A 27,775-nucleotide genomic window follows, 5' to 3' on the forward strand; every position below is an offset into this window, starting at 1 on the left:
GGGGAGCTCACACCCATGCTTGCTGTAAAGTGGAGATGCTCGGAGAAGTCCCAGGCCCAAGGGCACCGCCCGTTGTGAGGCTGGTACGGTGGAGGGTCAGCAACCTGACAGCTGGCACATCACACAACCACTGCAGGCCTGTCTCTTTTCTAACAGGACCTAACTGGATAAACCAAATCTGTCACCAACGGAGAGGTCGGTAAAGTGAACTTCCCTCCGTGGACCCGGGAAGCTACCTCATGTGGATGCAGTGCTCTGGGTCCTCTCAGGAGGCTGGGCTGGTGGCTGTTCCACAGGTCATCTGCCCCAGCCTTTCAGAAGCAAAGGCCGTCCCCTAACCAACTCGCTAGAAATGTGGTGGCCATGGAGGTCACCCCCACCAGTAGAGGCACTGCGTGTGACGGCCCTTAGAACAAAATTGATGGTTTTTGGCTCCTGACTTGAAAACTGATGGATCTGTAAGGACAATGAGGAAGTGATTTTGGCATCACAGGAGAGGTTAAAACACTGACGCACCCCCTGCAGCTCGGGGCCAGGTTCCAGTTCAAGAATGTCTATGAGGTGGGCTCCAGTGCCTTGGCAGGCTGGCTTGCTGTGCACCCACAGATGGGAGCAGCTAGGCGGAGGAGCACCCGACCAAGGGTGGCCCTTGGTTGGGTGCTGTGGCAGGAAACCACTGATGAGAGGCTGACCCTGACTAGTCAAATCTTTGGTCTTGTTTGCTTGACATTTTCCCAGGATGAAAAGTTTGGCTGGTCCATGAGGCAATGTATCTACATTTCCATATTCTTATCTGTATTTTTTATTTTTATTTTTTTGAGAGAGAGCTAGCACACAAGTGGGGTGGGGCAGCTGAGCACAGAGCCCTCTACCCTGAGATCACAACCTGAACTGAAATCGAGAGTTGGGTACCTCACTGCCTGAGCCACCCAGGTGCCCTCAAGATTTTAGGTCATTGCTACACCCAGCCTGAGGCTCAAACTCACAACTCTGAGATGGAGAACCACACGCTCCACCAACTGAGCATGCTGGGTGCCTGTCCTGCCAGGTCATCGCCCTGAAGTCCTCACCCTCCCAGCCCACAGCTCTCCTGAGGGACACACTCAACTCTTCTGACCCGGAATGGGCGCAGTTCTTGCCTCATGGTGTGAAACGCTGCAGGGTGGCGAGCCTCCAGGAGAAGGTGGCCCCTCCAAGAACAGGTCAGAACCAGCAGACACTGTCAGTGAAATTGGAAGAGCCTCATGTGACTGATGATCCATGCGATTCCCAAGGAACTTGGGCAGCCTCAGCCCTGCTGCCAGCCACCAGTCCCAAACTGACAAACTAGTCCCTTCTCCTTGTGAAACTTGTGCCTTTTGCAGGTTTAAGCCTGGCCTTGCTCTGTTCCAGAGACACTTGCATTTGTCTTCTATTGCTGTACCACACATTGAGCAGCTTAATGCAACACTTTTATTATTACAGAGCTGCCCTGGGTCAGACACCTAGACAGGAGCCTCCGCTCAGGGCCTCCCAAATGAAATGTCTGCCGGGGCTGCGTCTGGACCCGAGGCACTAGTCCCCTTCCACTCCATCCTAGGGGGCAGCAGAAATCAGGTCCTTGCTGTCATCAGACTGAGGTCCAGTTTCTTCTTGGCTGTTGGCTGGGGGCTGCCCACATGTTCCCTCCAAGGGCTCTTTCACAGAATGGCCAGCTGGAGAAGTTGACTCCAGGCAGCACGATGGAGACTCTATCAGACAGTGACATCCCAGCCCCTCGTCCTTTGGTTGTTACAGCACCCTGCCCGCACTCAAGGGAGGACACAGAGTGTGCTCTGACCGCACCTGACAGTCCTGCAGCCCACCTGGCCCTTGGTGGGCTATGTCCCTTGTGTGCTTGTGTAGGCCCTACTGGCTCTGAGTCACCTCACATGCCTGCGTCCCCAGACCACATCCTCCTCCCTTAGTCCCTCCAAGCACCCTATCAGCAAGAGAGCCTGACTGCAGCCCCGCAGACCTCCCTATGAGCCCAGCTCTGCTCTCATCTGAGAGGCAGCTTCCCCAGGCCCCAGCCTGGACATTTACCTGTGGGTGTTACTCCATCAGAGGCCGTCAGCTCAGTCCTGTGGAGGGAGATCCTGCCATTTTCGTCTCTCGACAACACTTCTTCCAGATGATCTTATTTGTCCGAGAGCAGGCCTGCCATCTGTCTGCCTCCCTCCAATAGCTTCCAGTTCCTTGGCACACAATAGGTGCTCAGCAAATATTTGTTGAATGACAGAACAGTGGCACGAGCACGTGTCTGTGTCTGGTGGCATCTCTGAGTGCCTGTGGTTTCTCCTCCCAGTGAGCTTGGCTGCCTGGAATGTCCGAGTCCCCAGGAACAGGAGCCAGAACCTGCTTCTTAGTGGGGCTGGTTGGCTGGCCCCTGCATTGTCCAGCCACACCTCCTAGAAGAGGGGAGGTGGGTACAGGGCTCTGGTCTGGTAGGGGGTTGGCCAGAGCTCAGGGTGTGACCATGGTGATGTCAGTGGCTTTGTCCTGGTGGTCTCTTCCCAAGGAACAGAGATGCTGAGTGACACTGGGAACTGAGCAATCGGCAGTCACTTGGGAAAGAGTCGGAGGTCTCAGGCCTTGGCCAGGGGAGGGGCAGGTGGCCTGCTGAAACTTTAACTTTACTCTCATCTGTGGCTATTAACTGCCAAGAGTAGGGGTGGGGACAGCAGCCTTTGCTGCTCATTTTGGTTTTGCTGGCCTCAGGCAGAGAGGGACAAGAGGGGTTGCAGCCCTGCACCACATCTGTCCATTCTTGCCCAGTGGTTCACTGGGGTCAGCTGCCCCCCAGTGGCGGCCCCCTCAGACTTACACATCTGGGCCAAGCTGAGGGCTGGGTTTCTACCCGAGAGGGCCTCACAGGGCCCAAGGCCAGGGAACCTGCTGGGAGAGGAGGCGCGCCCACAGGCTCCTGGCTCCTCGGCTGGGAGCTGACCCTGGTCCCCTTCCAGACAGGGGCCAGTGCTGGGCCATTTCTGCCTCCCTCTAGCACTGCCTGGACATCTTCCCTCCACTGTGGAGAGACAGCCCAGCAGACAGAGGCGGGAACAGAGGACAGAGATGGAGAGACATGGGCGGGACACAGAGAAGATTGGTCACCAGCTAATATAAACCAGTTAAAAAAACAGGAGGAGAGGCCAGGCCTCATAGCCAGCCAGGCAGGGCTTGTTTTTTCCAGAATGAAAGGCCCAGGGAGGGGCTGGGACCAGGACCAGTTCTGATTCCAGTTTGGAAAAGGGGCTCTGACCCCCAGGGCCTGGGTCTTGCTGAGGAAATGAGTCCATTGCGGGGGGGGCTCCTCACATCCTCATGGCTGGCGCTCCCTGTCCTGACCCCTCATTCCTCTGCAGCTGTGACAGTCTCCCCACCTTGCCTGGAGCTGGGGAGACCAGCTGGACTGGGTTCCTTGCTGGTCTGAGGAATTGGGGACCAGGACAGGGTTCATGGGTGAGATCCCCACCCACCAGGGACGGGGGCCAGTGACCATAATTCTATTCAAATGGGCAGTTTAAAAAACGCACTGTGGGTTTTGGTAGTTGTTTGCTTTTTTTTTTTCTTCTTGAGGTTTGCTTAACTAGAAAGAGTGGGTTTGGTATGCAGTGTATGATCTGTTATTTTGCATTTGTTTATGTGACTCTGTAAGTTTTCCCAGAGCTTCAAATTTGTGCCTTCCGTTGGGGAGGTTCCCATACCTCCCTTCCTCCCTCCACTCTGGGCAGGGAGTGTCTTAGCCAGGATTTGCTTTCAGGGACACCAAGCTCTGCCCTGGATGGTGGGCAGATGGGGGTCCAGGCCAGAGCTGGAGGCTGGTCAAATGCCAAAAGTGCTCAGGGTCCCCACCCTTATGCCCTGGCAGGCTCCCCTGGGTGGTAAAGATGTTGATCAACAGCAGGGCCCATCATGCTGTCCTAAGGGAGCCCCCTGGGCCCCACCCCCCAGGGGTGTTGTGACTGTTCTTTTCCTTTCATAAATAAAGAAATGCAGCCCCCAGAGGAGGCTAAGGGGAAGAGTTGGAAGAGGTGTAGGTCTGGCAACCTGGGCTCCTTAGGCGTCCCAACCCTGGAGGCCTTTCTGTTAGGAATGCCTCAAGCTCCATAGCAAGCACAGAGGGGGAGGATCCTGCCCACACCTTGGGCCAAGGTCCCCCGACAGGAGTGGAAGGGAGGTGATGTGCACCCCAGAGCCCAGTCCTGCAGCAGCCCCAAGGGCCTCATATGTCACAGCTGCCCCCACAGCATCTGGGACCATGCCCTCCACCCTCCTACCCCTCCTGGACCTGGGCCAGAGAAGGGGCAGGGTCTCTGCTCTGATTCCCCTCACGTTGTTGGGCACCATGCCCATGTTCCTACCCACCCACCCAAAGGCCAGCCAAGGATTTCTGGAGGGCTAGAGGCCAGCTGGAGCCAGAGGGGGCGGTCTGCAGACTGTTGACCCCGCCCAGGGCTCTGTGATGTCATGGTGGGGGCTAAGGAGGGGGAGGGGGCCGGGCTGTTTTTCTGGAGAGTTGGAGCAGAAGTGAGACAAAGCGAGGCCAGCGAGCCAGGCAGGCGCCATGGAGCTGCAGTCCCAAGTTCTGCTCTGGGAACTTGTGCTTCTACACAGTGAGTGCAGGGTGGGTGGGGGTCCAGAGTGGGGGCACAACCAGGTCTTTGTGTTCTGTGCAAAGCCGCCTGTCGGAGCTTGAGTGTGGAGCAGTGGGACGCCCTCACTGCTGGGAAGGGGCTGGGGCGGGGCGGGGGTTGGGGGGGCTCAAGATGGCAGCTCACCAGGATGCGGGGGCCCCCCAGGACCCAGGAAACCACACGGATTCAGGAACAAGAGGGCTAAGACAGGCAGGGAGGCTGAGGTGGCGGGTGCCTCTCCCTGGGGTCCCTTGCCCACCTCACTCTTCCACTTGTCCTAGTGGTCAGAAGAGGAGTAGGTCGGGGGATCTAGGGGGCCTGGGAACAGTGAGGCTCACAGGGTCTGTTCCAGCCCCCACTTGGCTCCCAGGCCCCCTGAGCCCGCCTCCTGGGCTGGCCCGCTGAGCCGGCACATTCCTCCTGGTCCCGGGCGCTCAGCCCATCTCTGAAGCAGAAACTTGCTTATGGGGGTGCGGATGGTCCAGCCTGCTCAGCCTCAGGCCTCTGCCCTTCAGGGGGGCTGCGGGGGCTCCAGCCGTGAGACCTGGGTGTGGGGCAGGGTGCCCAGCTGGGGCAAGGACTCTTGAGGGCTTGTGTGGCATAGCTTTGGCAGGTGTGTGTACCTCACTGTATACCAAGGTGCAGGAGCCCTCAAAACCAGCCTTGAGCATCAGGCTTTGGGGCTCTGGTGGCCTTGCTGCAGTGATGGTGATACTAGCCACCATTCCTGAGGGTGGCCCTTGGTGACAAGCACATACTCCAGAGCTGCCTCCACCACTCACCCCCAAAAGGGGAATGCTGTCCCACGGCCCAGGCAGGTGGCTGTGGGGATGAGGTGGTGTCCGTGGGAGACGTGCCTGCACCATGGGGGGCTAAAGGAGACCCCTTGCCCATCTCATCTGCTAGCCTCTGACAATCCCCACCTGCTAACAGGGAGTCATTAACATGCCCCACCCCACCAGCCCAGCAAGTGCTGTAAGGGGACCCAGGGAGCCATGTCGGCTCAGGCTGGGTGGGTGACCTGGATGCAAAGGCTCAGGTCAACCCCTCCCCAGTAGGACTCTCTTCTTCTTCTAGGCTCTGCTGTCCTTCTCTCCTCAGGTTAGTGGCCACCCTCCCCTGGAAACTACAACAGGCCCCCTCCTGACTTGCCAGACCCGCCCTATGCCTTGCCCTTGGGTCCTGTCCCTCCCCCAGTGACTCCTCCTCCCCACCAGTGCCCTCGGGGTCCCTGCCTGCCGCCAGCTCCGTAGTGTCCGAGTCCACCGTGAGCTGGGCAGCGGGCGCCCTGGCCGTGCTGCGCTGCCAGAGCCCGAGAATGGTGTGGACGCAGGACCGGCTGCACGACCGCCAGCGCGTGGTCCACTGGGACCTCAGCGGCAGCCCCGCCGGCGGCCCGGCTCGCAGACTCGTGGACATGTATTCGGCGGGCGAGCAGCGCGTGTACGGGCCTCGCGACCACGGCCGCCTTCTGCTCCCGCCTTCTGCCTTCCACGACGGCAACTTCTCGCTGCTCATCCGCGGTAAGGAGCCCGGGGCGGTGACGGGGCGCCGGGGAGGGGGGCGGGGCGCAGGGGCTGGGCGGGCCCACCTTGCACTTCACCGCTGGGTTTCCTGCCCGGTCGTAGCGGTGGAGTATGCCGACGAGGGGCTGTACACCTGTAACCTGCACCACCATTACTGCCACCTCTACGAGACCCTGGCCGTCCGCCTGGAGGTCACGGACAACCGTGAGTGCGCCCCCCTCCCGCCCCCGGGACGTGTCCCCGCTGGCTCCCTGCCCTCCCACCGGGTGCTGACCGGCCTGCACCCCCAGCCCAGGAGGCTGGCGCGCACTGGGACGGCGAGAAGGAGGTGCTGGTGGTAGAACGCGGCGCGCCCGCGCTGCTAACCTGCGTGAACCGGGAGCACGTCTGGACCGACCGGCATCTGGAGGAGGCGCAGCAGGTCGTGCACTGGGACCGACAGCCGCCCGGTGTGCCGCACGACCGCGCTGACCGCCTGCTGGACCTGTATGCCTCGGGTGAGCGCCGGGCCTACGGGCCGCCCTTCCTGCGCGACCGCGTGGCGGTGGGGGTGGACGCGTTTGCACGTGGCGACTTCTCCCTGCGCATCGACCCGTTGGAGCCCGCTGATGAGGGCACCTACTCCTGCCACCTGCACCACCACTACTGCGGCCTGCACGAGCGCCGCATCTTTCACCTGAGGGTCACCGAGCCAGTCGCTGAGCCGCCCCCGCGGGACTCGCCGGGCAACGGTTCCAGCCACAGCGGCGCCCCCGGCCCAGGTACCGTGCGCCCCTCCCCGCCCCTCCCCCCCCCCCCCCCCCCCCGCATGGCCCGGGGTGTTAGCCGAGGGGAGGCGCCCAAAGCCGCACCTTTCTCCCCAGACCAGCGCAGAGGGCCGGCCTGGGTCGGGTGCCCGCTGGGTGGGGGGCGCTGCGCGCTCCCTGACACAGCCCCCGCTCGGCCTGTGCAGATTCCACCCTGCCGCGCGGCCGCAGCGTCATCAACGTCATCGTCCCCGAGGGCCGCGCCCACTTCTTCCAGCAGCTGGGCTACGTGCTGGCCACCCTGCTCCTCTTCATTCTCCTGCTCATCACTGTCATCCTGGCCACCCGCCAGCGCCGCCGCGGAGGTGAGGGGGGCTCCATCTTGCAGGGTTGAGGACAGCGCTAGGAAGCCTCCCCTGACCAGAGGCAGGGTGTGGGATGCGGTGCCCTGAGCAAAGGGTGAGCAGGGGCGGGAGCTGGGGAGGGGGGTGAGACCATCCCCGACATGACTCTTCCTCCCCAGGCTACCAGTACTCGGACAAGAAGTCGGGGAAGTCAAAGGGGTGAGTGGCTCCTCCAGGCTTTCCTGGGGACCAGACTTCCCCACTGCTCCCCAGCCCACTCTCTGCTCTAACCACCAATCACCCTCCTGTCTCCAGGAAAGATGTTAATTTGGCAGAGTTTGCTGTGGCTACAGGCGACCAGGCTGTTTACAGAAGTGAGGACATCCAGCTAGGTGAGGGAGGGCCCCAGAACCAAGGAGCAGACTGTGGCTCCCAGGCCTGAGCTAGGGAAGGTACATCTCTGGGTGGGGGAGCCTCACCCTGCTCTTTCCCTGCACCAGATTACAAAAACAACATCCTCAAGGAGAGGGCTGAGCTGGGCCACACCCCACTGCCCACCAAGAACATTGACTTGGACAAAGGTGAGTGGCATACCTCACCCCATCCACACTCACTAGCCAGCCCCAGGGGCAGGGGTCCCTGGGCCGTCCTGCTGGATGTCTGCCTTGTGTTTGTCCCTGTGACAGATGTCCACCTGTTTCCTTGGCTTCCAGTGTTCAGGAAGGAGTACTGCAAATAAGGTGACCCTGGGCTCCTGGCTGGGCCAGCAGCCCTGCCAACTCCTGTCTGTCTATCTTGGAGGATGACCTCCTGACTCTCATGTGGCTCACCCGACCCCCTTCCAGCGGCTGGTCCCGCTGTCCTGGAACTTGGCCTGGACTGGTACAGAGTGAGGCTGCCTCCAGACCCCTTTCCTGAGAGCTATCCTAATCCTCACAAGCAGCAACGGGCTTGTTGGGATTCTGCTGGAGCCGCAGCTGCCCCTTCACCAGCTCTTAGCAGGCCGTTGCCACTCCCATACTCACTGGTGGTCCTGCCCACCCCCCCTGGCACAACCCTAACCCTGCTGATGTTCCCCAACCCAATCCTTCAGGCTCTCCTGGCCCCTGCCACTGTGAGCTGGTGCTCAGTGGGGACTCTTGGAGTTCAGGTCAGCCTCAGGGCTGGCACCCTGGCCCCTTCTTCACCCCTTTCTAGGGGGAGCCTACAGCTAGGACCTGGGGATTGCACACTCCAGGCCCCAGGCTAATTCCCCTCTGCTCTGTGTTGGGGCTACTTAGGGCTGCCCTAGGCTTTTTCTCTGTCTTCCACTCTATTCCAGCTTTGTTTCCAGCAAGTGCCTTGACAGTCACTGGGCTCCATGTGACTTCTGACTCTGGCCCCCCTCCCACAGCCCCTTCTTGGGCTGTAGTCTGGGGCTGGGACCCTGTTTGGTTTCTGTTTTGGCTGAGGACAGGGGAGGGGTAAAAGTGGTTCTAGAGTGGCTTGTGCTGCCACCCCCAACGCCCCACATTTGCTCCCCCTGGGAACCTACCATCATCACAATAAAGACCACATAATTTTTAGGTCTGCTTCTGTGGCTCCTACTTCATGTCCTGGGGGGCAGAGTCTGGGCCTTGGGAACCTCGAAATGCTTTCCTTCATCTGAAGCCCTGCTGTCACTGCCCATTTCTTTGGGTGGAAGGTCTGAATCCAGGTATCCTGGGAATCCTATGGCACTATTCCTGGTTGTGAAGGAGTTCCAGATTCTCTTCTGAGGGCTTATTTGGACATGGAGGAGGACAGCCCTCTGAGAAGCAGATGCCAACATGGGATTAGTTGTGTGAGGATAAAGAGGAGGGAAACAGGAGTAGGTGCCAAAGGCAGGACCCTTGTGAGGGGGAGTGGAGAGGGCTGCAGGAGGAAGCACCCCATCCTCCAAAACTCTCCCAGGATAGTAGGAGGCTGGAAAGGATGTCTGTCACCCCCTGCTGGAAACCCAGAGGTGGTGTTAAGAATATGCAGATTATGCCTGATTAAATTAGGGGCATAAGCCACCCACACAGGGTCAGCAGGTAACTTGGCATCCCAGCTCCCACTCCGGGGCAGGGGAAACACCAGGGCCACTTTGAGGAATGCACAGTTTCAGCACCTCACCAGGGAAGTAAAGTCAAAAGATTTGTTACTTACAGATCCCAGAACAGGGGTGCAGTGAGCAAGGCTTTAGAAGGGCCATCCTCCATCCCAGATCAGCAAAGAGATATCAAGGTAGCATACATCTATTACTTATAAGGTGGTTGGGGTGGTGGTCACTAATTTTTTTGTAGGCTCAGTTCTGAGTGGTCATTTGAAAAAATACCCCAGGAAACACGGCAGGAGTTTGAGGTGGGCATTCTAGGCTCGGGCTCTTATGTAAACTTCCAGACTCCAGGTGTGAACTCCATAAAATGCTTAGTACCTTGGAGTGGCTGTCTCCTCACCACACACTTGCAAGGGTCCTGCTGTGGCGAAGGCTGGGAGGGAGGCTGGGCCAAGGAGCTGTGGCTTGCTTGACAATGTGCCTCCCTCCCAGCCCAGTGACCCCTGGGCCCACAGTAGCTGCACTGCTCTGGCCACAAACTCATCCCTCCTTGCAGTGTGCCAGCCTGACCGCATCAGTCAGGTCTGGTACTGGTTGCTAGCCTCTGGCTGCCAGACTCTCTCATATGACTTGGGCAGTCAGGTGAGAAAGAGGGGCTTGTGTGTGTGTGTGTGGGGGGAACAAAGTAAAGATGGGGCATCAGATCCCCTGCATCTGTGAGACTAGCAGTCATTTATGTCTGGCCTGGGGCATGCTGGTCCCCCGTGAGCTCTCAGCGTGGGGACTGCCTCCCTCCCCTGGACATGCAGCAGAGAGCCATGGGAGACCCTTCCTCCAAGCTATACTGCCTGGCTTCCTCAGATCACTTCTGGGGAAACTGAGACCCAAAGGGAGAAGGCATAGGCTTTGCTAGTGGGTGCCAACCTCACACAGCCCTGCCCACTCTATCAGAGCCTAGGGGGATCATGGTCAGTCAGCACCTTTGGCCTGGGCTGACCTGGGGGTGGTCCTTAGCCTGGGCTCAGGGACTTTCAAAGTCTGTATCCTCCAGTCAGTGGTGGACTGATGGGCTTTTTCCTCTGCTGATCCACCACCCAAGGATGGTCAGACTAGGCAGCTGGGAGAGCCCCAGGCTCCAGCCAGCCTCAAGGGGAGTGCTGGGGACAGGTTGCAAGGGGCATCATGCATCCCCCCAGCATCATCACTCTTGGGTCCTATCCTATGGACTCTCATGTTCCTCAGGCTCATCAGTGTGGGACTCCCTCTAGTGGCCTCAAGTCTTCTTCCTGGGGTGAGGAAGACCTACGTCCAGTGGTAGCAGCTGTGGCTGGACCCTCCACAGCTCCAGGGGCGCTGCTCTGGGTTTCCCCTGGTCCACAGAGGACCCCGGGCTGGGGTGGGGGGAATCTCTTCACCTGCTGCCAGGTGCACCTTGTCTGGGCACTTCTGTGCACCGTGCGTGTGCACCGTTGCCAGGGTGACCTCCGCTGTGCCTTCAGCCGCCCATACACATGTCCACGCCAGCACCCGTGAGCCGCCGCGACCACCTGGCCCGTGTTCCTCGGAGCCTCCGTGGGACCCGCAGTGGGCGCCTGAGCGCAGAGACCGAGTTGTCTCCAGCCCCCTCGCCAGGCCCTAAGTACCCTAACCTCCCGAGCTGGCCCCTGCTGCCCTCCGATGCGACCAGGGCGTCCCCCGACTTTCCGCGCCCCTCCCAAAGGGGCGGAGGTCTGGGTTCTGCGGTCAACCCTGCGGGTCCCCGCGGGAAACCTGGCGTTGTCTGGGCCCCCCCCCGAGGGACGAGCCCCTGTCCGGCCGGCCGAGACCCTAGGCCCAGCGGGGGCTGCGGCCCGAGCACACAGTGGGCGCCCTGTCGCCAGCCGGGCCGTGGACCCCCGGCCCGAGAGGAGGATCGCGATCGCGACAGGGTACGGCGGAAAGGGCTGTGCGCGGGCGCGGACTCCGCGGGCCCCCACCCCCACGCGCGCCCCCACCCCCACGCGCGCCCCGCCCTCCGGCCCTTCCGCGCCTGCGCCGCTCCGCCCCGCGCTGCGCCGCGGGCCGCCCGGTGACGTCAGGCCCCGCCCGCTCTCGGGCGCCCCCCGGCGGGCGCGCTGAGCCTGGGGCCGGCGGTCCCTTTAACTGCGCGGCCCGAGGGGGCGGCGGCGGCGGGGCACAGGGACGCGGCCCGGCCTCACGCCCTCCCTGCCTGCGTCTCCAGGCCGGGGCGGATGGGCGGCCGCGGGCCGCGGGGCAGTAGCCGGGGCGCGAGCAGAGCCAGGGCCGGCGGGGCGGGCGGGGCCGGGGCCGGGGCGGCCGGGCGGGGCGCCGGGGGCCTGGGAGCGGCCGGGCCGGGAGCGGCGGCGGCTGGCGGCGGGCGGGCGGGCGGGGCGCAGGCCGGCAGCGGGGAAGCGCCGGCGTCCGAGCCCCGGGCCGGGCCGGGAGGTGGGCCCCGCGCCGCTGCCGCGCCATGGCGGAGACCAAGATCATCTATCACATGGATGAGGAGGAGACGCCGTACCTGGTCAAGCTGCCCGTGGCGCCGGAGCGCGTCACGCTGGCCGACTTCAAGAATGTGCTCAGCAACCGGCCGGTGCACGCTTACAAATTCTTCTTCAAGTCCATGGACCAGGACTTCGGGTCAGTGGGCCGCGGGGGGCCTGTGCGCGAGCGCGGGTGTCCGCACCTGTCCGTGCCCGGCCCGGGCTCGGCGGTGCCTCGGTCTCCCGGGGTGCCGTGCGCCCCACCTGGCTGTGTCCTGAGCTGTTGCCTGAGCTGGGGACGCGCGGGGGTCAGGGCGCGGGGCCCTGGCTGCCGCCCGGGAGCCTAAGAACCAGGACAGTGGGGAGGCACGGCCCTCGTCTCTGCGCCCACTCTGGGCCTGGGCCTGTGTGGCTCAGTGGCCCAGGGTGAGCTGAGGTCCCACCTTGGCACCTGTCAGACTCGGGGTGCCACTGCCTCCTCCTGTGGAGGGCTTGTGATTCCTAGGGCGGGGGGTCCGAAGGGTGTAAGGGGAGGGTCCTAGCACTGCCCCCTGGTCCACAGTAGTTAGCTTGGGGGGAATGAGGTGATCTACCACCAGCACAGAAGTTTCCAGAGGCTCAAGACAGCCTGTCTCTGAACCCCTCCTCCAGGGTCCTGAGGGTTAGGGCAGAGATCAAGGATCACTGGGGACCACAGGTCGTCCCTCCCCCACCCCCACCTAAGGGGTGCTGTCCAGTACTTGGGTTCCAAGGAGCAGCCTGGGCCATCTGCTGACTCTGGGCAGCCTCTGGGTCAGTGTCCCCACGTCCAGCCTCAGTGGTGGCTGTCGTGGCTGAGGGGACTTCCCACTTGCACTGGGCTGGGACTCTGGCACTGTGAGGAGGAGGCTGTCTGTCTGAGGCCTGACCAAGCACTGCCAGGGGTAACTTGAATCCCCAGCTCAGCAGTGCTGGGGGCGGGGTACTCAGAGGCCTCGTGTGGGCTGAGCAGGTGTGCCTGGCCGCCCTCAGGCAGCCTGTGTCCTTGTGTGTGACTGTGTCTCGGGACTTTGACATTGAGGCCATTTCCTGGATTCTCTGGTTTGCATGGACCCTAGGCAGCCCCAGGTCAGGTCAAGCTGGGGCCATTCTACAGCTCTCAGGGAACTGAGGGAAGTTGGGACAATATGACTCTCTTGCTCACCACCATCGCTGCAGAGAGGCAGAGAGGAAGAGCATGTTCTTGGCAATCCTGGATGGGCTGGGGCAGTGGCCCCACCATGAGAGGGGGCTCAGATCAGGGGCTGTGAGGAACACCCTAATGTGCCTGGGCCCCCTGCCCCTACTGTCCTGCTGTGGGCTGGACCTTGAGTTACCCAAGCCTCTGTGCCTGGCTATAGTTGGCCATCTAGCAAGGAAAGAGGGGAGTCTGAGATATGGCCACGGTCACCTGCTCTGGGTTGGGTCCCACTCCTGTTTTTGGCCAAGTTGGAGGGAAGGTTCTGTGCCTACCTCCCACTTTCTCCATGCAGGTCACAGCAAAGCCGGGCCTATGGTAGGCTGGCCCAGAGCTGTCCCACACTCTGGCTTTGGAAGGCAGTGGTACAGGGAGGAGTCTGACCCCAGTGTTTAGACTGTGAGGCAGAGGTTGGAGTCCCCCTGCTACTAGGGCTGCCTTGCTGATTCCAGGCCTGGCTAGACTTGGCACTTAGCTGATTTCCCTGGCAGTGGCCCTGGTCTCTCTATCTCTGGGCCAAGAGTTCTGGTCTCTGAAGCCACCTGCCTGTGGGCGGTGTGAAGACTACAGGGCAGGCGGTGGGGGCTGGGCCTGACCCCGCCTGCCTGGGTGAATGCCCACTCTGCCTGCTGCAGCTGGTCTATCTGGTGTCAGTGCCCCCAGTGGTGTCGGGAGAGTCCAGACAGGCACCTTTGGAGCTTCTGGCAAGGTGTAGAGGACTGGGACTCCCTTGCCCTGTAGCCTGCAGAGCTTGAGCCTGGGGGAGCTCTAGGGTCAGGAGGTAGGGGTCATGGGGAATGGACAAGCGAAGGCACGGTAGGAGCTGAGGATCCCTGCCTTGTGGGGGCATGAGGGGGTGCTCTTTGAGGTCCCCCATGTCATGTACAAGCCATCTTCCTGCTCTGTGGTGGGAAGGTCTAGTGGGGGGACCCTGTGCTTCTGGGACCCATGGGCAAGGGTTGGCTGTGGCCTGCTGTGGCCTCTGGGAGCCCTGGGGGTCCTCCTGTGGCTGTGCTTGGCTCCAAGGGCCCTACTCTGAGCAGATTCCTTGCCAGGGCGAGTCTGCGGGGGCGGCGGGCGGGGCCCAACAGCCACAAGTTTGAGGCTAACCAGGATCTTGCCAGGAATTCTGAGGTTGGGGGCTTGATACCAGTGGGGGTGCCCCTGGGTGGCCACCCCTAAAGGCTGGTGGAGACTGCTTCTGAGGCCTGCTTTTCCACCCTCCCTCCCAGGAGGGAGCCCCTAAATTGTTTGGAGGCATTCCCCCAGGCTCCACTGAGGCCTCCCCTGCCCGACTCTGTCTGGAGCTCCTGGAGGTTATGCTGGCCAGTGGTGGGTGGCATCATGCATCCTGAGGAAAGCACCTGCACCCTTGCTCTGGCACCCCCCCCCCCCGCCCCACTCTCTTGGCTGACCTGTGTCGGGGGGGGGCTGTGGTGCCCCCCCACCGGGCTTCAGGCCTCAGGTGGAAAGCAGGATGTTCTGTAGTGCTGGGTTGGGGGACTTGGGTTTCTCAGGTTGGGGGGCCAGAGGCAGGGACTCTGGGCCTCAGGGGCTCATTTGTGCAGGGGTAGGGGGCACAGAGGGTCGGGCAGCCCTGGGTGCTGGGTCATCTGGAAGCCCTGGTCAGGTGGGCAGTTGGCCCCTGAAAAAGCCAGGCAGGCCCAGTGGTGTGGGGGCTGGGGAGCTCATCTGCCTGCCTGGGGGTGAGTCAGGAAGGGCGGGGGCTTGGGAATGGCAGAGGAGGCTGGGCCTCCTGGGCTGTGAGACAGGAGTTAGGTCCCTCCCGAGTTTCTCTGTTGCTGCTTTCACTCAGGGACCTTTCTCTCAGCCTGCTGGGACCCATGGGACCCGGGGGGGGGAGGGCGGGGGGGAGGCTGGCTTCAGGGCTCTATGTTGGCTGTGGCTGGCAGAGCTTTTGGTGGCCCTAGGCCACCTCAGGTCTTCCTGTGGTGACAGCTTCTTATGTGACCTCAGCTGAGTCCTGGCCGGGGGCCTAGCATCCCCTGGAAGCTCAGTTCTGTAGGGCTGTGGTGCATGCATAAGTTGGGGTGGCAGATGTGAGGTCTTCTCTTCCTGTGGGGTGTCCATCTCATTGTTACATGTGGCTGGCATGGGAGCGGAGGGGTCTGAGGGGCTGCTGTGGGACTCTGGCAGGCTGCCCCCTCCTGCCCTGGCTGGCCTGGTCTCTTCTGTCTTCTGAGGCCTGGGTGGTGGGTGATGGACCTGGGCCTTGCTCCCTTGGGGAGTGTGGGGTGCCAGATCTGTGGAGGCCTCCTGCCCCTGTTGCTGCCCAGGACTAGCAGAGTCAAGGCATCCAGGCTCAACGGGTCACAAGGCTGCTTCCTGCCTGTTCTCCTGGCTCCTGTTTTTCCACTGGGCCCCAATCCCGGGTGTGGAAATCCCGCTGTGTTGGGCAGGGCTGGGCTCCAGGAGGTAGGGCATCGGGGTGCTCCTGCTGTGGGCCTGGCCCTGCCTGCCCTGATCCCTAAGCCTCAAGAAGGCCACGGTGTGGGGTGCATCTGGGCCATAACTAGGCAGCCTGCCCTTCCCAGCTGCCCCCAGTGTACCCTGCTGGCTGCTGCTTTCCTGGGCCCTTTGAATCTGACACCTGACCCATCCCCCACCTGTGTCTGGCCGTGGCATCAGTGGCTTCCTTCCTGCTTAGCTAGCATTGCTTTGGCTCTCTGTGTTCTGCCTGGGAACCCTCCCTACCCCCGAACCCACCTGACTGGGGGCAGCATCAAGACATAGGCCAGGGGCTGGCTGCTGGGCAGTATGGCTGCTGGAGCTTGCTGGCCTCTGGGGCTGAGAATTCTCACATCACCCAGTAGCCCTGTGCCTGGCTGTCCTTTCAGGCCTTGAGTTGGGCTGTTACAGAGGGTGGGGTCTGCTTCTATCTTCGCAGCCAGGTGGACGGGCCAGGAGGGCAGAGGCCTCCCCCTCAGGGTGCACGTTCGGGTCTGTGTGCCTGTGTTCATGCGGTCTGATCATCCTCACATCTGTATCAAGGCCTGCTGTGAACCAGGCCCTGTTCTGGGTTGGGGCCAGATTTGGGGGGTGGGAGGTGGAGGGGGTGCTCCAGTCAGAACCCTGTTTTCATGGATCTGTACTCCATGGGGCACACAGACACAAAGCAAGGTAGATACTGGCACAGGGTATTCCAGGAGATGACCTTCTGCTGCTGGAGAGTTGGGAGTTTGGACTTCCCTCTGGCCTGGGCCCTGGGAGGGGTCCCCAGAAGGATGACAAGGGTGCCCAGGAAGGGAATGCATCAGGCTGGAGCATCCACACGGAGTGATATCTGAGCATGTGGCTGGACACCCTGGGCTGGCGTGGACCCTGGACAAGAGCGTGGGGAGGTTCTCCCTCCAGAGCCTGCTGTGGGGAGCAGCCTTGGTACCAGGGGTCTCATGGCAGTGTCTTCCCACAGGGTGGTGAAGGAGGAGATCTCTGATGACAATGCCAAGCTGCCCTGCTTCAATGGCCGTGTGGTCTCCTGGGTGAGTCCATGGGATGTTGGCAGAGGATGCTTGGCTAGGGTGGGGGCTGGAGTGGGCTGAACCTGTGGGGCTGGGGAGCCTGCAGGCTGGCAGGTGTCCCCGAGCCACTGCTTTCCTCCATAGCTGGTTCTGGCCGAGGGCGCACACTCAGATGCAGGATCTCAGAGCACTGATGGTCACACAGATCTGCCCCCACCTCTTGAGAGAACGGGCGGCATCGGGGACTCCCGGCCCCCCTCTTTCCAGTAAGGACTGTGGGTTGGGGGCTGAGCCTGGTGGTTCTGAGGGGCCTGCTGCCTACCAGGCCTGTTGAGGGGGGCAGCTGACCAGGGACTCATGGTCAGTAGAAACTGGTCAGTGGAGGAGGGGCAGGCAGAGAGGCACCCTCTAGGCAGGTGAGTGGGTGGGAGATGAGGCAAGGAGCCGGGAGAGTGTCCACAGCGTGGTGGCCCAGCCCGCCCCAGCCCACCCCCTCTTGTGGGCACAGCCCCAATGTTGCCAGCAGCCGTGATGGGATGGACAATGAGACCGGCACGGAGTCAATGGTCAGCCACCGGCGGGAGCGAGCCCGACGTCGGAACCGCGAAGAGGGTAACAAGGCTGTACCTCAGACATGCCTGGGCCCCTATGGTGACCCCATGACTGTGCCTATCCACAGTTACTGCCCCCTAGCTGATGGGGTCCCAGAGTAGAGGCCCTAGATCTATCTGCCCAGCACCCCAGTGACCCTCTCAGCAGCCCACAGTCACCTGGCTGGCTCCCAGGGCAGTTGATACTTGAGGCCACACAGGGGACCCCCATAACCAGCTCCCCTTCTTCTGTCCCCTCAGCTGCCCGGACCAACGGGCACCCAAGGGGGGACCGACGGCGAGACCTGGGGCTACCCCCTGACAGTGCGTCCACCGTGCTAAGCAGTGAACTTGAGTCCAGTAGCTTCATTGACTCAGACGAGGATGACAACACAAGCCGGTGAGTGTGTGTGTGCACGCAGATGTGTATGCACACAAATGTGTGTGCACAGGTGTGTTATGGGGTATGTATGCATGTGCGTGGTGTCTGGGGGCAAGTCTGTGCAAGTGTGCAACAGGTATGCACAAGCAGGCACACAGGTAGGTGTGTGACCAATGTGCACACATAAGGGTGTCTGTGCATGCACACAGACTAGCGTGGGCACATGTGCATGGGTGTATGTGTGAACAGGTGTGTATGCACAGGCACGTCATGTGTGGGTGTGTAGGCATGTACAGATATGTGTGTACATGTGTGGGGATGCAGGTGTGTATAGGTGTATGTGACCATGGATGTATGTGATTCCCAGGGCATGTATATATGAGTGGGCATGTGCATGAGCAGGTGTGTTGCAGGTGTATGTACACGCACATGCTGGCTGGTTCAATGTCTGTGTCTATCTTCCCTGAGTAGCTCTCCATGTAGGTATGGGGTTTGTATGTGTCATGTGTGTAGAGAGTGTGTACAACCAGGAGCTGAACCTTCTGATCAGCCCTGTGTTTTCCGCAATCCACCTGGCTAGTGCAGAGCTGGCCTGTCGCCCATTGTGTGCATCCCCTGTCTTGTGTGTGTGGTGGGGGGGCCCTGTTCTGTCCACCCCGCTGCAGCCCTGCAGCCTCTGGCCTGGTCCCTGACCTTCATGCCCCTTCCCAGACTGAGCAGCTCCACGGAGCAGAGCACTTCCTCCCGGCTCATCCGGAAGCACAAACGCCGGCGGCGGAAGCAGCGCCTGCGGCAAGCGGACCGTGTAGGTGGTAGCTGGGTGCTGGGTGGGGTCTGCTCTTCTGAAGCCCCTGTCCAATCCCCTCACTGATCTCTGTCCACAGGCCTCTTCCTTCAGCAGCATCACGGACTCCACCATGTCCCTGAACATAATCACCGTCACTCTTAACATGGGTGAGGCCTCAGGAGGGTCCCCCGCGGGCTGCGGACTCCCTGGGCGAGGTGGCCCCACTCAGCAGGCGCCGGCTCGCCCCTTGCCCCTGCAGAGAGGCACCATTTCCTGGGCATCAGCATTGTGGGTCAGAGCAACGAGCGGGGTGATGGTGGCATCTACATCGGCTCCATCATGAAGGGCGGTGCTGTGGCAGCCGATGGGCGCATCGAGCCAGGCGACATGTTGCTGCAGGTGCAGGGCCGCAGGGAGGTGCTGGGGGGCTGGAGTCGGCCCCCAACTCCACCTCACTGAACCCCTCCCTGCCCAGGTGAATGACATCAACTTCGAGAACATGAGCAATGACGACGCGGTGCGGGTGCTGCGGGAGATTGTGTCACAGACGGGGTGAGACACAGGGCAGGTGGGAGACATGTTGGGGGGCCCATGCAGGGCCTTGCCTGTGTGACCTGCTACACCCCACAGGCCCATCAGCCTCACAGTGGCCAAATGCTGGGACCCGACCCCCCGGAGCTACTTCACCATCCCGAGGGGTGAGTGACCCCTCACGGCTGTAGGGGAGGGGGGATAAGGGTGCTGGCCCGGCCTGAAGGTCCTTTCCTCTGTGACCCCCGTGCTCTGTCGTGTGTGCTCCCATCTGCTCGTCTGTTTGTCCATCCATCCATTACCACACGGTGGCCACTCAGCTGACCCGGTGCGGCCCATCGACCCTGCTGCCTGGCTGTCCCACACGGCGGCACTGACGGGAGCCCTGCCCCGCTACGGTACGAGCCCCTGCTCCAGCGCTGTCACGCGCACCAGCTCCTCCTCACTAACCAGCTCTGTGCCCGGCGCTCCACGTAAGTGGCGGCTCAGGAGAGCAGGGAACTGAGGCGTGTGGGCGAGGGACCCAGCCGATGTGCCCACCTGGCAGTCACACCCGAGGGCTGTCCTGCCGTACCGCCAGGGCACACACGTGGATGGACGCTGCTGACGCGGGTGTGTCTGACCCAGCACCGACCCACATGTGTGCCTGCACACCCGCCCTCCTTGCCATTAGCTGTCTGGGTGGTGGAATTGGAAGATGCCCAGAGGGGTCAGGCCACCCCTGTGGTCCCTCCCTCCCAGAGAGCAGAGGCAGTGCATGCATGTGACCCCCACCTGGCTTTCCTGCAGCTAACATGACTAACGATCCTGAGCTGGCGGAGGGGCAGAGGGAGGGGCTCTGGTCCGTGCAGTGGGGGTGGCCGCTGGGCTTGGGCCCAGGATCTTGATGCAGCATCTGCTGGGGGAGGGAACAAAGATCCAGTCTCCCTGCCCTGCCCCTGCGAGGGTCCTTCCTGTGGTGGGATCAGGCCCCACAGTCACTGGATAGCCTCAAGGTCTAGGCTCTGTGACCACAGACCCTACACAGAGTCTAGGCTCTAAGGTGGGCTGCAGCCAAGGGACCTGCGGCCTGTCCCAAGCCCTCTCCCTGCCTGGGGCTGCTCAGGGCTGAGTAGGGGGCCATGCCTTGCAGAACTGGAGGAGGCGCCTCTGACGGTGAAGAGCGACATGGGTGCTGTAGTGCGCGTCATGCAACTGCCGGACTCGGGCCTGGAGATCCGTGATCGCATGTGGCTCAAGATCACCATTGCCAATGCCGTCATTGGTGAGAAGTCCCTGCCGGGCTGGCTCTGGGCGGGCAGGGTCCAGCCCCCCAGGCTCTGCGCCCTGACGTGTGCTGCGGGCCAGGGGCGGACGTGGTGGACTGGCTGTATACACATGTGGAAGGCTTCAAGGAAAGGCGTGAGGCCCGCAAGTATGCCAGCAGCATGCTGAAGCGCGGCTTCCTGCGGCACACAGTGAACAAGATCACCTTCTCGGAGCAGTGCTACTACGTCTTTGGGGACCTGTGCAGCAGTGAGTGGGGGGCTGCAGGGTGGGGCTCCCCAGAGGGCCTGCCCACCCTGCCCTCACCCACCTTCCCCTCCTGCCAGATCTCGCAGCCCTGAACCTGAACAGCGGCTCCAGTGGGGCTTCGGATCAGGACACTCTGGCCCCACTGCCCCATCCGGCCGCTCCCTGGCCCCTGGGTCAGGGCTACCCCTACCAGTACCCGGGCCCCCCGCCCTGCTTCCCACCCGCCTACCAGGACCCTGGCTTCAGCTACGGCAGCGGCAGTGCTGGGAGTCAGCAGAGTGAAGGTGAGAGCCTGCTCGGTGCCCAGCTCCCCTCTGTCCCTGCCGCCTGGCTCTGCCCTGTGTGCCCACCCTCTCTGCCCTGTGCACTCCTGCCTGCTCTGTGTTGAGGCCCTGGTTGAGCTCCTTCTGGAAGGGGTGAGTGGTTGAGGGGGATGGGGAGAACCCTGCAGACTTTGGTAGTCATGTGCGTGCTTCTCTGTGTGTGCATGTATGTGCGTGTATGTGTGTGCACAGTTGTGTGTGTGCCTGTGTTTGTGTATGTATGCATCTCTGTGGTTGTGTGTGGTGTGCATGTGTGTGTGTGTTTGTGTGCATGCATGTGTGCATGTCTGTGTGTGCGTGTTTCCTTGTGTGTGCGTGTCTCTGTATGTGTGCATGTGTGCGCATGTGTAAGTGGGGGGATTCCAGATGCAGCAGAAGCTAACGGCCAGGAGATGGCTTGGGGAGGGATGGAGAGAGGTCCCAGGACACAGTAGAGGACAGATATGTATCCTCAGCACCTGCACCTCGGCCAGGAGCCGGAGGTGGACGGTCCCCAAATAACTGTGAATCCCCAGGAGCCAACGAGGGATGTTGAGAGGTGTCCCTGAGAGCAGGGGAGAGGTCAGGCAGCCAGCCCAGCAGACCCCAACAGGAGTGGGAGGGAGAGGAGAGCAGGTCAGAGGGCAGTGATGCCAAAGGGGAAGCTGCCGTTGGGTGCCTGTGGGCCTCAGACAGGCACAGCCGGTGGTGGCATGCTCAGTAGGCGGGAATGGGCATCCGGGCCGGGCCTGCTGTGTAACTTGTGCTATCCCTTGCTTTGTGCTGAGCAAGCCTTAGACTGAAGGACTAGCGGAGTGGACCCTCCGGGCCGGTAAGCCAGGGTCGTGCCCGGCGTCTCTCTCGGCATGTTCCCGGCCAGCTGGCCTTCTCAGGCTCCCCACTCTTCCTGGGAGCCCAGGACAGGGGCTGAGCTGAGTAGCTGGCCAGGGCCTTGGGGCTGGACAGAAGGTGGGTCTTGGGGCGGGGTCGGGTGCCCAGGATGGCCGATGGGAACACCGGGCACACAGGGCCTCACTCGGGTCTCAGGTTCTCAGCTGCAAGATCAGGCATTGGGTGAGACAGGGGACACTGAGCTGGCCCCAGAGTGTCCCTGCCTGCCTGCCACAACTCACCCTGCCTCTCCCCACCCGTCCCCCCCTCCAGCCTGCTGCAGCTGCTCTTGCTTCTCTGAGTGGGGCCAGCCCTGCTCTCATGTCTGCATGGCTGCCCCCTTCCCACTCCCACCCTGCTTGAGACCACCAGGTTCTGACCCGGTTGCCCTGGCAGCGGCTGGTCATCCTGGAAGTGGCCTGGCCTGATGCTGACCATCTCATTCCTCTCCCCCATTCTTGACTCCAGGAAGCAAAAGCAGCGGGTCTGCCCGGAGTGCTGGCGGGAGCAGCCGGCGGGCACTGGGCCGTGAGAAGGAGCGCCGGGCGGCTGGAGCCGGGGGCAGTGGCAGCGAGTCGGACCACACGGCACCAAGTGGGGTCGGTGGCAGCAGCTGGCGGGAGCGTCCGGCTAGTCAGCTCAGCCGGGGCAGCAGCCCTCACAGCCAGGCCTCGGCTGCTGCCCCGGGGCTCCCTCCACTGTATCCCTTAACAAAGGCATACTCGGTGGTGGGGGGGCCACCTGGGGGGCCACCTGTCCGGGAGCTGGCGGCTGTTCCCCCAGAGCTGACAGGCAGCCGCCAGTCCTTCCAGAAGGCTATGGGAAACCCCTGTGAATTCTTTGTTGACATCATGTGACTGAGGAGAGAGTGCCTTCAGCTTGGCCCTGTGGAGGGGGAGCCGGTGGTCCTGCCCACTCCTGCAGGAGGGCACAGCCTCTGGAGCTTATGTGGGCTTGCCTTATTGGTGGCTGTCTTGGGTCAAGCCAGCCTGTGCTTTCATGCACACAAGAGGCCAGGTCATGGGGCCCAGGCCTGGCAGAGTGGGAGAAGGCTGGGCGAGGGGCTGAGGGCACCCCAGACCACCATGATCTGAATTTGGCAGTCCGTCCATTCCCATTTGGAGCAGCTTGTGTCCATGCAGACCCTGTGCCCTTGGGGTGTGCCTCAGGGACCCCCACTTGCCTACAGAGCTGTGTGCAGGGCCCCAGACTATGCTGGGAAGTGGCTGCTGGGCCTGGGCCCCCTCTTTGCCCATCACAGGCCCCACCACTCTTTCCTGGGCTGGGTTGGCCCTTGTCAAGGTGGAATCAGAACCCCCAGGCCCTTCTGTGGATGTCCAGGGTAGGGATCTAATTTATTTATTTATTGCCTGGCCTGTGTGCTCTAGGGGAGGTGGTGGCCAGGTCAGCTGCTCCTGCGCCCACCAGGCTTCAGACTGAATGCAGGGACACAGGTCCTGTCTGACAGTGGGGGGGGGGGGGTGAGGGGAGATGGGAGGGGGCCGTGTTTCAGCTGGCGGTGGTGGGGATGTGACCCTGAGGGGTAAGGGGGCACAGATGCCCACAGCTGCTGTAGAGGCTGGGTCTGGGGAAGAGGGGTAGCCAGCCCACCCTTCCTTGCTGTCCTCGAGTGACTGCCCACCCACTCACGCCGCTTCCTTCCTGGCGTTTCTGGCCTGCACACATCTGCGCTGTAGATACTGTATCGAGTCGGAGTGTCCATCCAGATAGTTAATAGAGCTGCTTCTGTGTAAATGTTATTTTAAAGACTAAAAAGCATTTAATTTTATGGGACTAACGTGTGGCCTGTGTCCCTTCTTTTCTGCTGGGGTACCTTAGAAGGCTGGGGTGTGAGGGCTTGTCCCACCTCCCCAGGGCCTGGCTGAGAGCTGATCCAGGACTGGCCCAGTGTTGTCCTCTGGGTCCGTGGTCAGCGACAGGGCTCTGTGCCCGATGCTGGGTGCCAGTAGGGTCCTGGTAGCTGCTCTTCTGTCCGTGGTGCTGGCTCCAGGCTCCAGGGGTCTTGGCAGTGGGTGCTGGCCTTGGTGCTGACCCCCACCCCCCCACCCACTGGGCTCTGTCCACGGTGCTGGTGGCCATCGAACCCCATTTTCCCTGCTTGGCCTGGGCCACAGAGAGAAGGAGTTTGGGTATGTACCCTCCCACTAGCCCTCTTCCCTGCTCACCATTCCTGCCCCATCTGGTCCTGTGGTCAGTCATAGACCCCTGCAGAGGGGTCACGACATCTCCAGCCCTCTTACCAATCTCCCATCCCTGTGATGCTTGGAGGGGGTGCTGGCTGGAGGCTCCAGGCTGGGCCTGGCCAGGCAAGTAATGCCCAGTTTGGCCTTTAAGTGACCTGGCTGGTAGGTGTCTTGAGCTCTTGGCATGAACGCCAGGAGCCTCAAGGATCCTTTTCGTGGACCTTTTGTTCAGTAGGGCTGGATCACATGGGTAGGCCTTGGCCAGGCCTTGGCTAGGACAGGGACAAAGCTTTTCTGGGGCCTCAGGTGGGTGCTGAAGCCCTTCATGGATGCTACAGGCCTAACGGTCACTGTGCCATCAAGGTCAGCTAGTTAGCCTACAGTTAGGATCTAGAAAGGGGTGGTCTCAGCAGCTGGGGTCCAGGTTGGTGGTTGCTTCATAGAAATGTGATTTGTGGGTATCTCAGCTAGGTCTGGGGTCACTGGGTCAGGGGTCACTTGTTTTTGCCCTAAGTCTCCTTCCCCCCACTACCACTGCTGCCCTGTCCTCTGGCATCATCTCCTAGGAAGAACTCCGGGTTGTTGAGCTCCAGCTGCTGCAGCAGCAGGTAGCACTTGGGCAGGTGGAAGGTGGCCAGGATGCCCAGGGCACAGAGGAGGATGGCGGCCATCTGCACAGTGGGCTGGTAGGCCACATGCACATTGGCAAAGAGAGGGACAAAGGAGATCCAGGTGATGAAGTAGGCCAGCATGGCAAAAGTGAGACCCCGGGCACCATTGTAGCGGCCTGGCCGGCTCTGCACCAAGAACGTGCCCAGGAAGCAGAGGAAGGCCAGCATGGCATTGATGGCATGCACTAGGCCAAAGCTGATCCAGGAGCGCACTCGGCAGTGCACCAGCACCTGCGTGGGTAGCACCCACCAGTCTGTCACCACCTCTGGTGGAAAGGCCACCAGGTACCAGGCACATAATGCCGCTTCCGCCAGCAAAGCAAGCAGCACCAGCAACCAGGCCCAGGGCCCCTGCAGGCACCTACGCAGCTGATCTGCCCAGCTTGATGGCAGCTCTGAACCCACAAATATCTGGGCCGCTTGCAGGAAAAGTGTGCTCAGACAGCCAGTGAGTGGAAGGTGAAGCAGTGGCTGCTGGGCCAGGCAGCTGGCAGGGCCCGGCTGGCCAGGGAACAGAAGGACACTGAGGCAGACAAGGCCCAGGCAGGCCAAGCCAAAGCAGGCCCGTGGCCCCCCTGAGGCCTGAACCAGTGGGCTGTCCCGGTGCCTAATAAAGAGCCCCAGGGCCACCAGCACCAGGCCCAGCGCCAGAGCCAGCAGTATAAGCAGCACCAGCACAGCCGGCTGCCCCCATGCCAGGAAAGTGAGCCTGCGGGGGAAGCAGCGTGTGCTCCGGTCTGGGGACCACTGGTTCTGGTCACACTGGGTGCAGAGGAGGTCATCTGTCATGTGGGAGGAAAGATGGGGCACTTGGGGGAGAGTTCAGGCTCCCACCCACTTGCTCTGGCCTCAGAGTTGGCCTTTGAGTCAGGACATGAGACCTGGGGGTCCCTGCCCCCACCTGTCCCGTGTGTATGGGCCTTGGAGAGGTGCTCACCTGGGCTGCGCTGATAGGTGCCCGCCTTGCAGTCCACGCAGTCATAGCAGCAGGAGTGGAAGCCCTTCACACGGCGCACCTGGCCCTCCCCGCACTGCCGGGAGCACTGGGACACGGGCCGCTGCCACAAAGGCCTTGGGGCTCAGGCTGTGCTGTGCTGAGTGCTCCCGCCCAGTCTTTGGGGTGCTCCCCCACCTCACCCCCCCCCCAGCAGAGCCAGAGCTCGTATGGGGCTGAAGGGAAAGCTGCTGTGCAGTTAGGGCCGTGCCACCTGGTGCTCACCTGGTTCCCAGGTGTGTGCCAGGACATCTGGGAGTGCCAGACCTTCAGGCGGCCGTTGAAGGCACCTACGGTGCGCAACTCGGGCTTCAGGTCCCGCCACACCCACAGTTTCAGGTCATAATCCATATTCACGTTCCCCCTGGCATCGAACTGCAGCGCTAAGCCGCGCACACGGAAGGTCAAGTTGTACATGTTTTCTAGGAGCTGGTAGGCAGATTGGAGCAGGTGGGTGGGGCCAGGCCAGTAGCTGTCCCCGGCCCAGACTCCCCACTGACACTGCTCCTCAGAAGTGCGGGGCCTCCTGGCCTTACCTGCCAGGGCCGCACTGGGTCCCGTGGGGGGCAGCCTGAGGCATTGCAGAGCAGTGTGTTGTGGAGGGCCTGGGCCACGCCATACACGGCTGCGTAGGCCGCGAAGGTCTGGTGGTGCAGCAGCCCTGCAGACATAGCCTCCAGAGTGACGTGGTCACACTGGGGACAGCGGGGCCCCACCACGTGCTCTTCCAGGCCCGGCTGCTCTGCATCCAGTGAGGCGCAAAAGGCAGGGTCAGCAGCCAGGGCCAGGCAGGTCTGCACATAGGATGGGAACTCGGGTATTGGGGCGCCCTGCTGCAGAAAGCCAAGCACGGTGCCCACCTCAGCCATGCCAGGCAGCGTCATGACCAGGTCCGAGGTCAGCCAGGCCTCACTGGCCACCCAAACCTTGGGCGAGAGCCTGCAGTGGATGCTGTAGCTGAAGAGGGTGCGGGCAGCACGAGTGGAAGAGAAAAGCACCACCACCTGCACGCTGCTCTGGTTTACCTGGTGCAGTAGGCCCTGGACAGTGCCCAGCCGCAGGCTACTCGTGTGCGGCAATGGCACCAGGCCCTCATGCGCAATGCAGATGCCCCTGGCATTGGCCAGGCTGGAGAAGAGGCTCAGGCCCTGCCGGCCATACTCGTCATCGCTGCCCACTGCAGCCACCCAGTTCCAGCCAAGCTCCTGCAGCAGCTCCACCATGGCCACTGCCTGTACGCGGTCGCTGGACACCGTGCGGAAGAAGGATGGGAACGTCTCCCGGTTGCTCAGCCGGTCGGTGCTGGCCCCGTAGCTGACCTGTGGCAGCCGGGAGGCACCTCCTGATGTGGGGGCTCCTGTGGGCAGGGCCAGTGGGGGCAGGGGACCCAGGAGAGGAGGGGGCGCACACCTGAGGCATGAGGAAGAAGCTGAAGAACTTGCCGGTGATGAGGGCGAGCTCAGATGAGTGTGGCCCAATGACTGCCAGCACACGGGGCTGGTACTGCGTGTAGTTGCAGTAGGCGGCGATGTCGCAGCTGCCCGCTTTGGCCATGAACATGAGGCTGGGCTTCATGGCCACCACAGGCTCCGAACATGTGTCAAAGAGGTCGTAGCCCAGGCGCAGTCCTGGCAGCAGCGTGGACCTGTTGTTGACCTCCTCCACCGCCATCTTCATGGCCAGCGCCCAGAGCAGGCCGAGGGACGAGAACCTGGGCCACAAGGGTTGTGGGGGGCTGACCCCACGTCCTCCCTTGGGAGCACCCCAGAGCTGAGCCCCCCACCCCGTCACCCTTTGCTTCCCAGCCCCGGCATCCCTACCTGGTGCACACAGTGGCATTGGGCTGTGTCCTGTCACTGAGACCTGTGTCCTCAGCTGTGCCCAGGGGGAAGAGCCCGCCCAGCACATAGTCCCCTTGCATCCTGAGCTGCCGGGATAAGCACAATGGGGCGCCTGCTCCAAGGCCCAAGAGAGCCATGAGGCTCAGGAGCATCAGGCCTGCCATGGCAGGTGGCAGCTTCCAGCAGGGACGGCAAATGAGAGAACCGAGTGGGGGCCCCCAATATGATGAGTGGGGGCAGGGGAGGGCAGAGGATTTGCTTAGCAAAATTATCACCTGTCCTTACCAGTCATGTCCAGGGGCCCCTGGGGACACCCTCACTTTCCTAGGCCTTGCAGGTCTGCGCTTCTTGGACTCGTTTATCCTTTTTTTTTTTTAAACATTTTTAAAATTTTTATTTATTTATGATAGTCACACAGAGAGAGAGGCAGAGACACAGGCAGAGGGAGAAGCAGGCTCCATGCACCGAGAGCCCGATGTGGGATTTGATCCCGGGTCTCCAGGATCGTGCCCCGGGCCAAAGGCAGGCGCCAAACCACTGTACCACCCAGGGATCC

At 61.8% G+C, this 27,775-nt stretch overlaps 3 protein-coding genes and 1 long non-coding RNA gene across 9 annotated transcripts; 2 read left to right on the forward strand and 2 right to left on the reverse strand.

Moving 5' to 3' along the window:
• Positions 1-827: 827 nt before the first annotated feature.
• Positions 828-6,941, reverse strand: LOC140630276 (uncharacterized). Of its 2 annotated transcripts, none has more exons than XR_012028059.1 (2): positions 2,065-6,941; positions 828-1,730 (listed from the first exon to the last, which is right to left on the reverse strand). It is a non-coding gene; the product is annotated as an uncharacterized lncRNA (long non-coding RNA). The 2 variants fall into 2 exon arrangements; XR_012028058.1 differs by having other exon boundaries at positions 828-1,789.
• MXRA8 (matrix remodeling associated 8) lies at positions 4,482-8,836 on the forward strand. Of its 3 annotated transcripts, none has more exons than XM_072820129.1 (10): positions 4,482-4,634; positions 5,733-5,756; positions 5,873-6,178; positions 6,284-6,385; positions 6,472-6,942; positions 7,134-7,292; positions 7,451-7,490; positions 7,587-7,663; positions 7,772-7,852; positions 7,958-8,836. In XM_072820129.1, the coding sequence occupies exons 1-10, from the start codon at positions 4,586-4,588 to the stop codon at positions 8,008-8,010; spliced, it is 1,362 nt and encodes a 453-aa protein (XP_072676230.1). In that variant the 5' UTR covers positions 4,482-4,585; the 3' UTR covers positions 8,011-8,836. The 3 variants fall into 3 exon arrangements, with proteins under 3 accessions (XP_072676230.1, XP_072676232.1, XP_072676231.1); XM_072820131.1 differs by having other exon boundaries at positions 4,483-4,634; positions 7,985-8,836; XM_072820130.1 differs by lacking the exon at positions 5,733-5,756 and having other exon boundaries at positions 4,511-4,634.
• Positions 8,837-11,470: 2,634 nt separating this feature from the next.
• On the forward strand, positions 11,471-22,500 carry DVL1 (dishevelled segment polarity protein 1). 3 transcript variants are annotated; one of them, XM_072820142.1, is made up of 16 exons: positions 11,719-11,970; positions 16,463-16,532; positions 16,656-16,777; positions 17,020-17,123; positions 17,363-17,501; positions 18,195-18,288; positions 18,368-18,437; positions 18,530-18,669; positions 18,746-18,822; positions 18,901-18,968; positions 19,122-19,274; positions 19,934-20,065; positions 20,149-20,316; positions 20,394-20,600; positions 21,411-21,450; positions 21,978-22,117. In XM_072820142.1, the coding sequence occupies exons 1-15, from the start codon at positions 11,801-11,803 to the stop codon at positions 21,419-21,421; spliced, it is 1,725 nt and encodes a 574-aa protein (XP_072676243.1). In that variant the 5' UTR covers positions 11,719-11,800; the 3' UTR covers positions 21,422-21,450; positions 21,978-22,117. The 3 variants fall into 3 exon arrangements, with proteins under 3 accessions (XP_072676242.1, XP_072676243.1, XP_072676241.1); XM_072820141.1 differs by lacking the exon at positions 21,411-21,450 and having other exon boundaries at positions 11,471-11,970; positions 19,122-19,199; positions 21,978-22,500; XM_072820140.1 differs by lacking the exon at positions 21,411-21,450 and having other exon boundaries at positions 21,978-22,500.
• A 1,642-nt stretch (positions 22,501-24,142) lies between these two features.
• On the reverse strand, positions 24,143-27,441 carry TAS1R3 (taste 1 receptor member 3). The gene is made up of 6 exons (XM_072820143.1): positions 27,199-27,441; positions 26,789-27,089; positions 25,915-26,697; positions 25,604-25,807; positions 25,322-25,442; positions 24,143-25,166 (listed from the first exon to the last, which is right to left on the reverse strand). Exons 1-6 carry the CDS (start codon positions 27,381-27,383, stop codon positions 24,223-24,225), a joined length of 2,538 nt encoding a protein of 845 aa, XP_072676244.1. The 5' UTR covers positions 27,384-27,441; the 3' UTR covers positions 24,143-24,222.
• Between the last annotated feature and the right edge of the window lie 334 nt (positions 27,442-27,775).

The sequence above is a fragment of the Canis lupus genome, chromosome 3 (genome assembly GCF_048164855.1).
Source record: "Canis lupus baileyi chromosome 3, mCanLup2.hap1, whole genome shotgun sequence".
Taxonomy (NCBI): Eukaryota; Metazoa; Chordata; class Mammalia; order Carnivora; family Canidae; genus Canis; species Canis lupus.

What these genes read in the sequence shown, in the direction of transcription:
- MXRA8 (XM_072820129.1), top strand. Translation starts at nt 4,586, where the DNA reads ATGGAGCTGCAGTCCCAAGTTCTGCTCTGGGAACTTGTGCTTCTACAC. An exon ending in GGAACTTGTGCTTCTACACA is followed by an intron (nt 4,635 to 5,732) that starts GTGAGTGCAGGG and finishes TTCTTCTTCTAG; the next exon opens with GCTCTGCTGTCCTTCTCTCC. An exon ending in AAGTGAGGACATCCAGCTAG is followed by an intron (nt 7,664 to 7,771) that starts GTGAGGGAGGGC and finishes TCCCTGCACCAG; the next exon opens with ATTACAAAAACAACATCCTC.
- DVL1 (XM_072820140.1), top strand. Translation starts at nt 11,801, where the DNA reads ATGGCGGAGACCAAGATCATCTATCACATGGATGAGGAGGAGACGCCG. An exon ending in ATGGCCGTGTGGTCTCCTGG is followed by an intron (nt 16,533 to 16,655) that starts GTGAGTCCATGG and finishes TTTCCTCCATAG; the next exon opens with CTGGTTCTGGCCGAGGGCGC. An exon ending in GAGATTGTGTCACAGACGGG is followed by an intron (nt 18,823 to 18,900) that starts GTGAGACACAGG and finishes TACACCCCACAG; the next exon opens with GCCCATCAGCCTCACAGTGG.
- TAS1R3 (XM_072820143.1), bottom strand. Translation starts at nt 27,383, where the DNA reads ATGGCAGGCCTGATGCTCCTGAGCCTCATGGCTCTCTTGGGCCTTGGA. An exon ending in GCTTCTTCCTCATGCCTCAG is followed by an intron (nt 26,698 to 26,788) that starts GTGTGCGCCCCC and finishes CGGCTGCCACAG; the next exon opens with GTCAGCTACGGGGCCAGCAC. An exon ending in ACCCAGTGCGGCCCTGGCAG is followed by an intron (nt 25,808 to 25,914) that starts GTAAGGCCAGGA and finishes TCTGCCTACCAG; the next exon opens with CTCCTAGAAAACATGTACAA.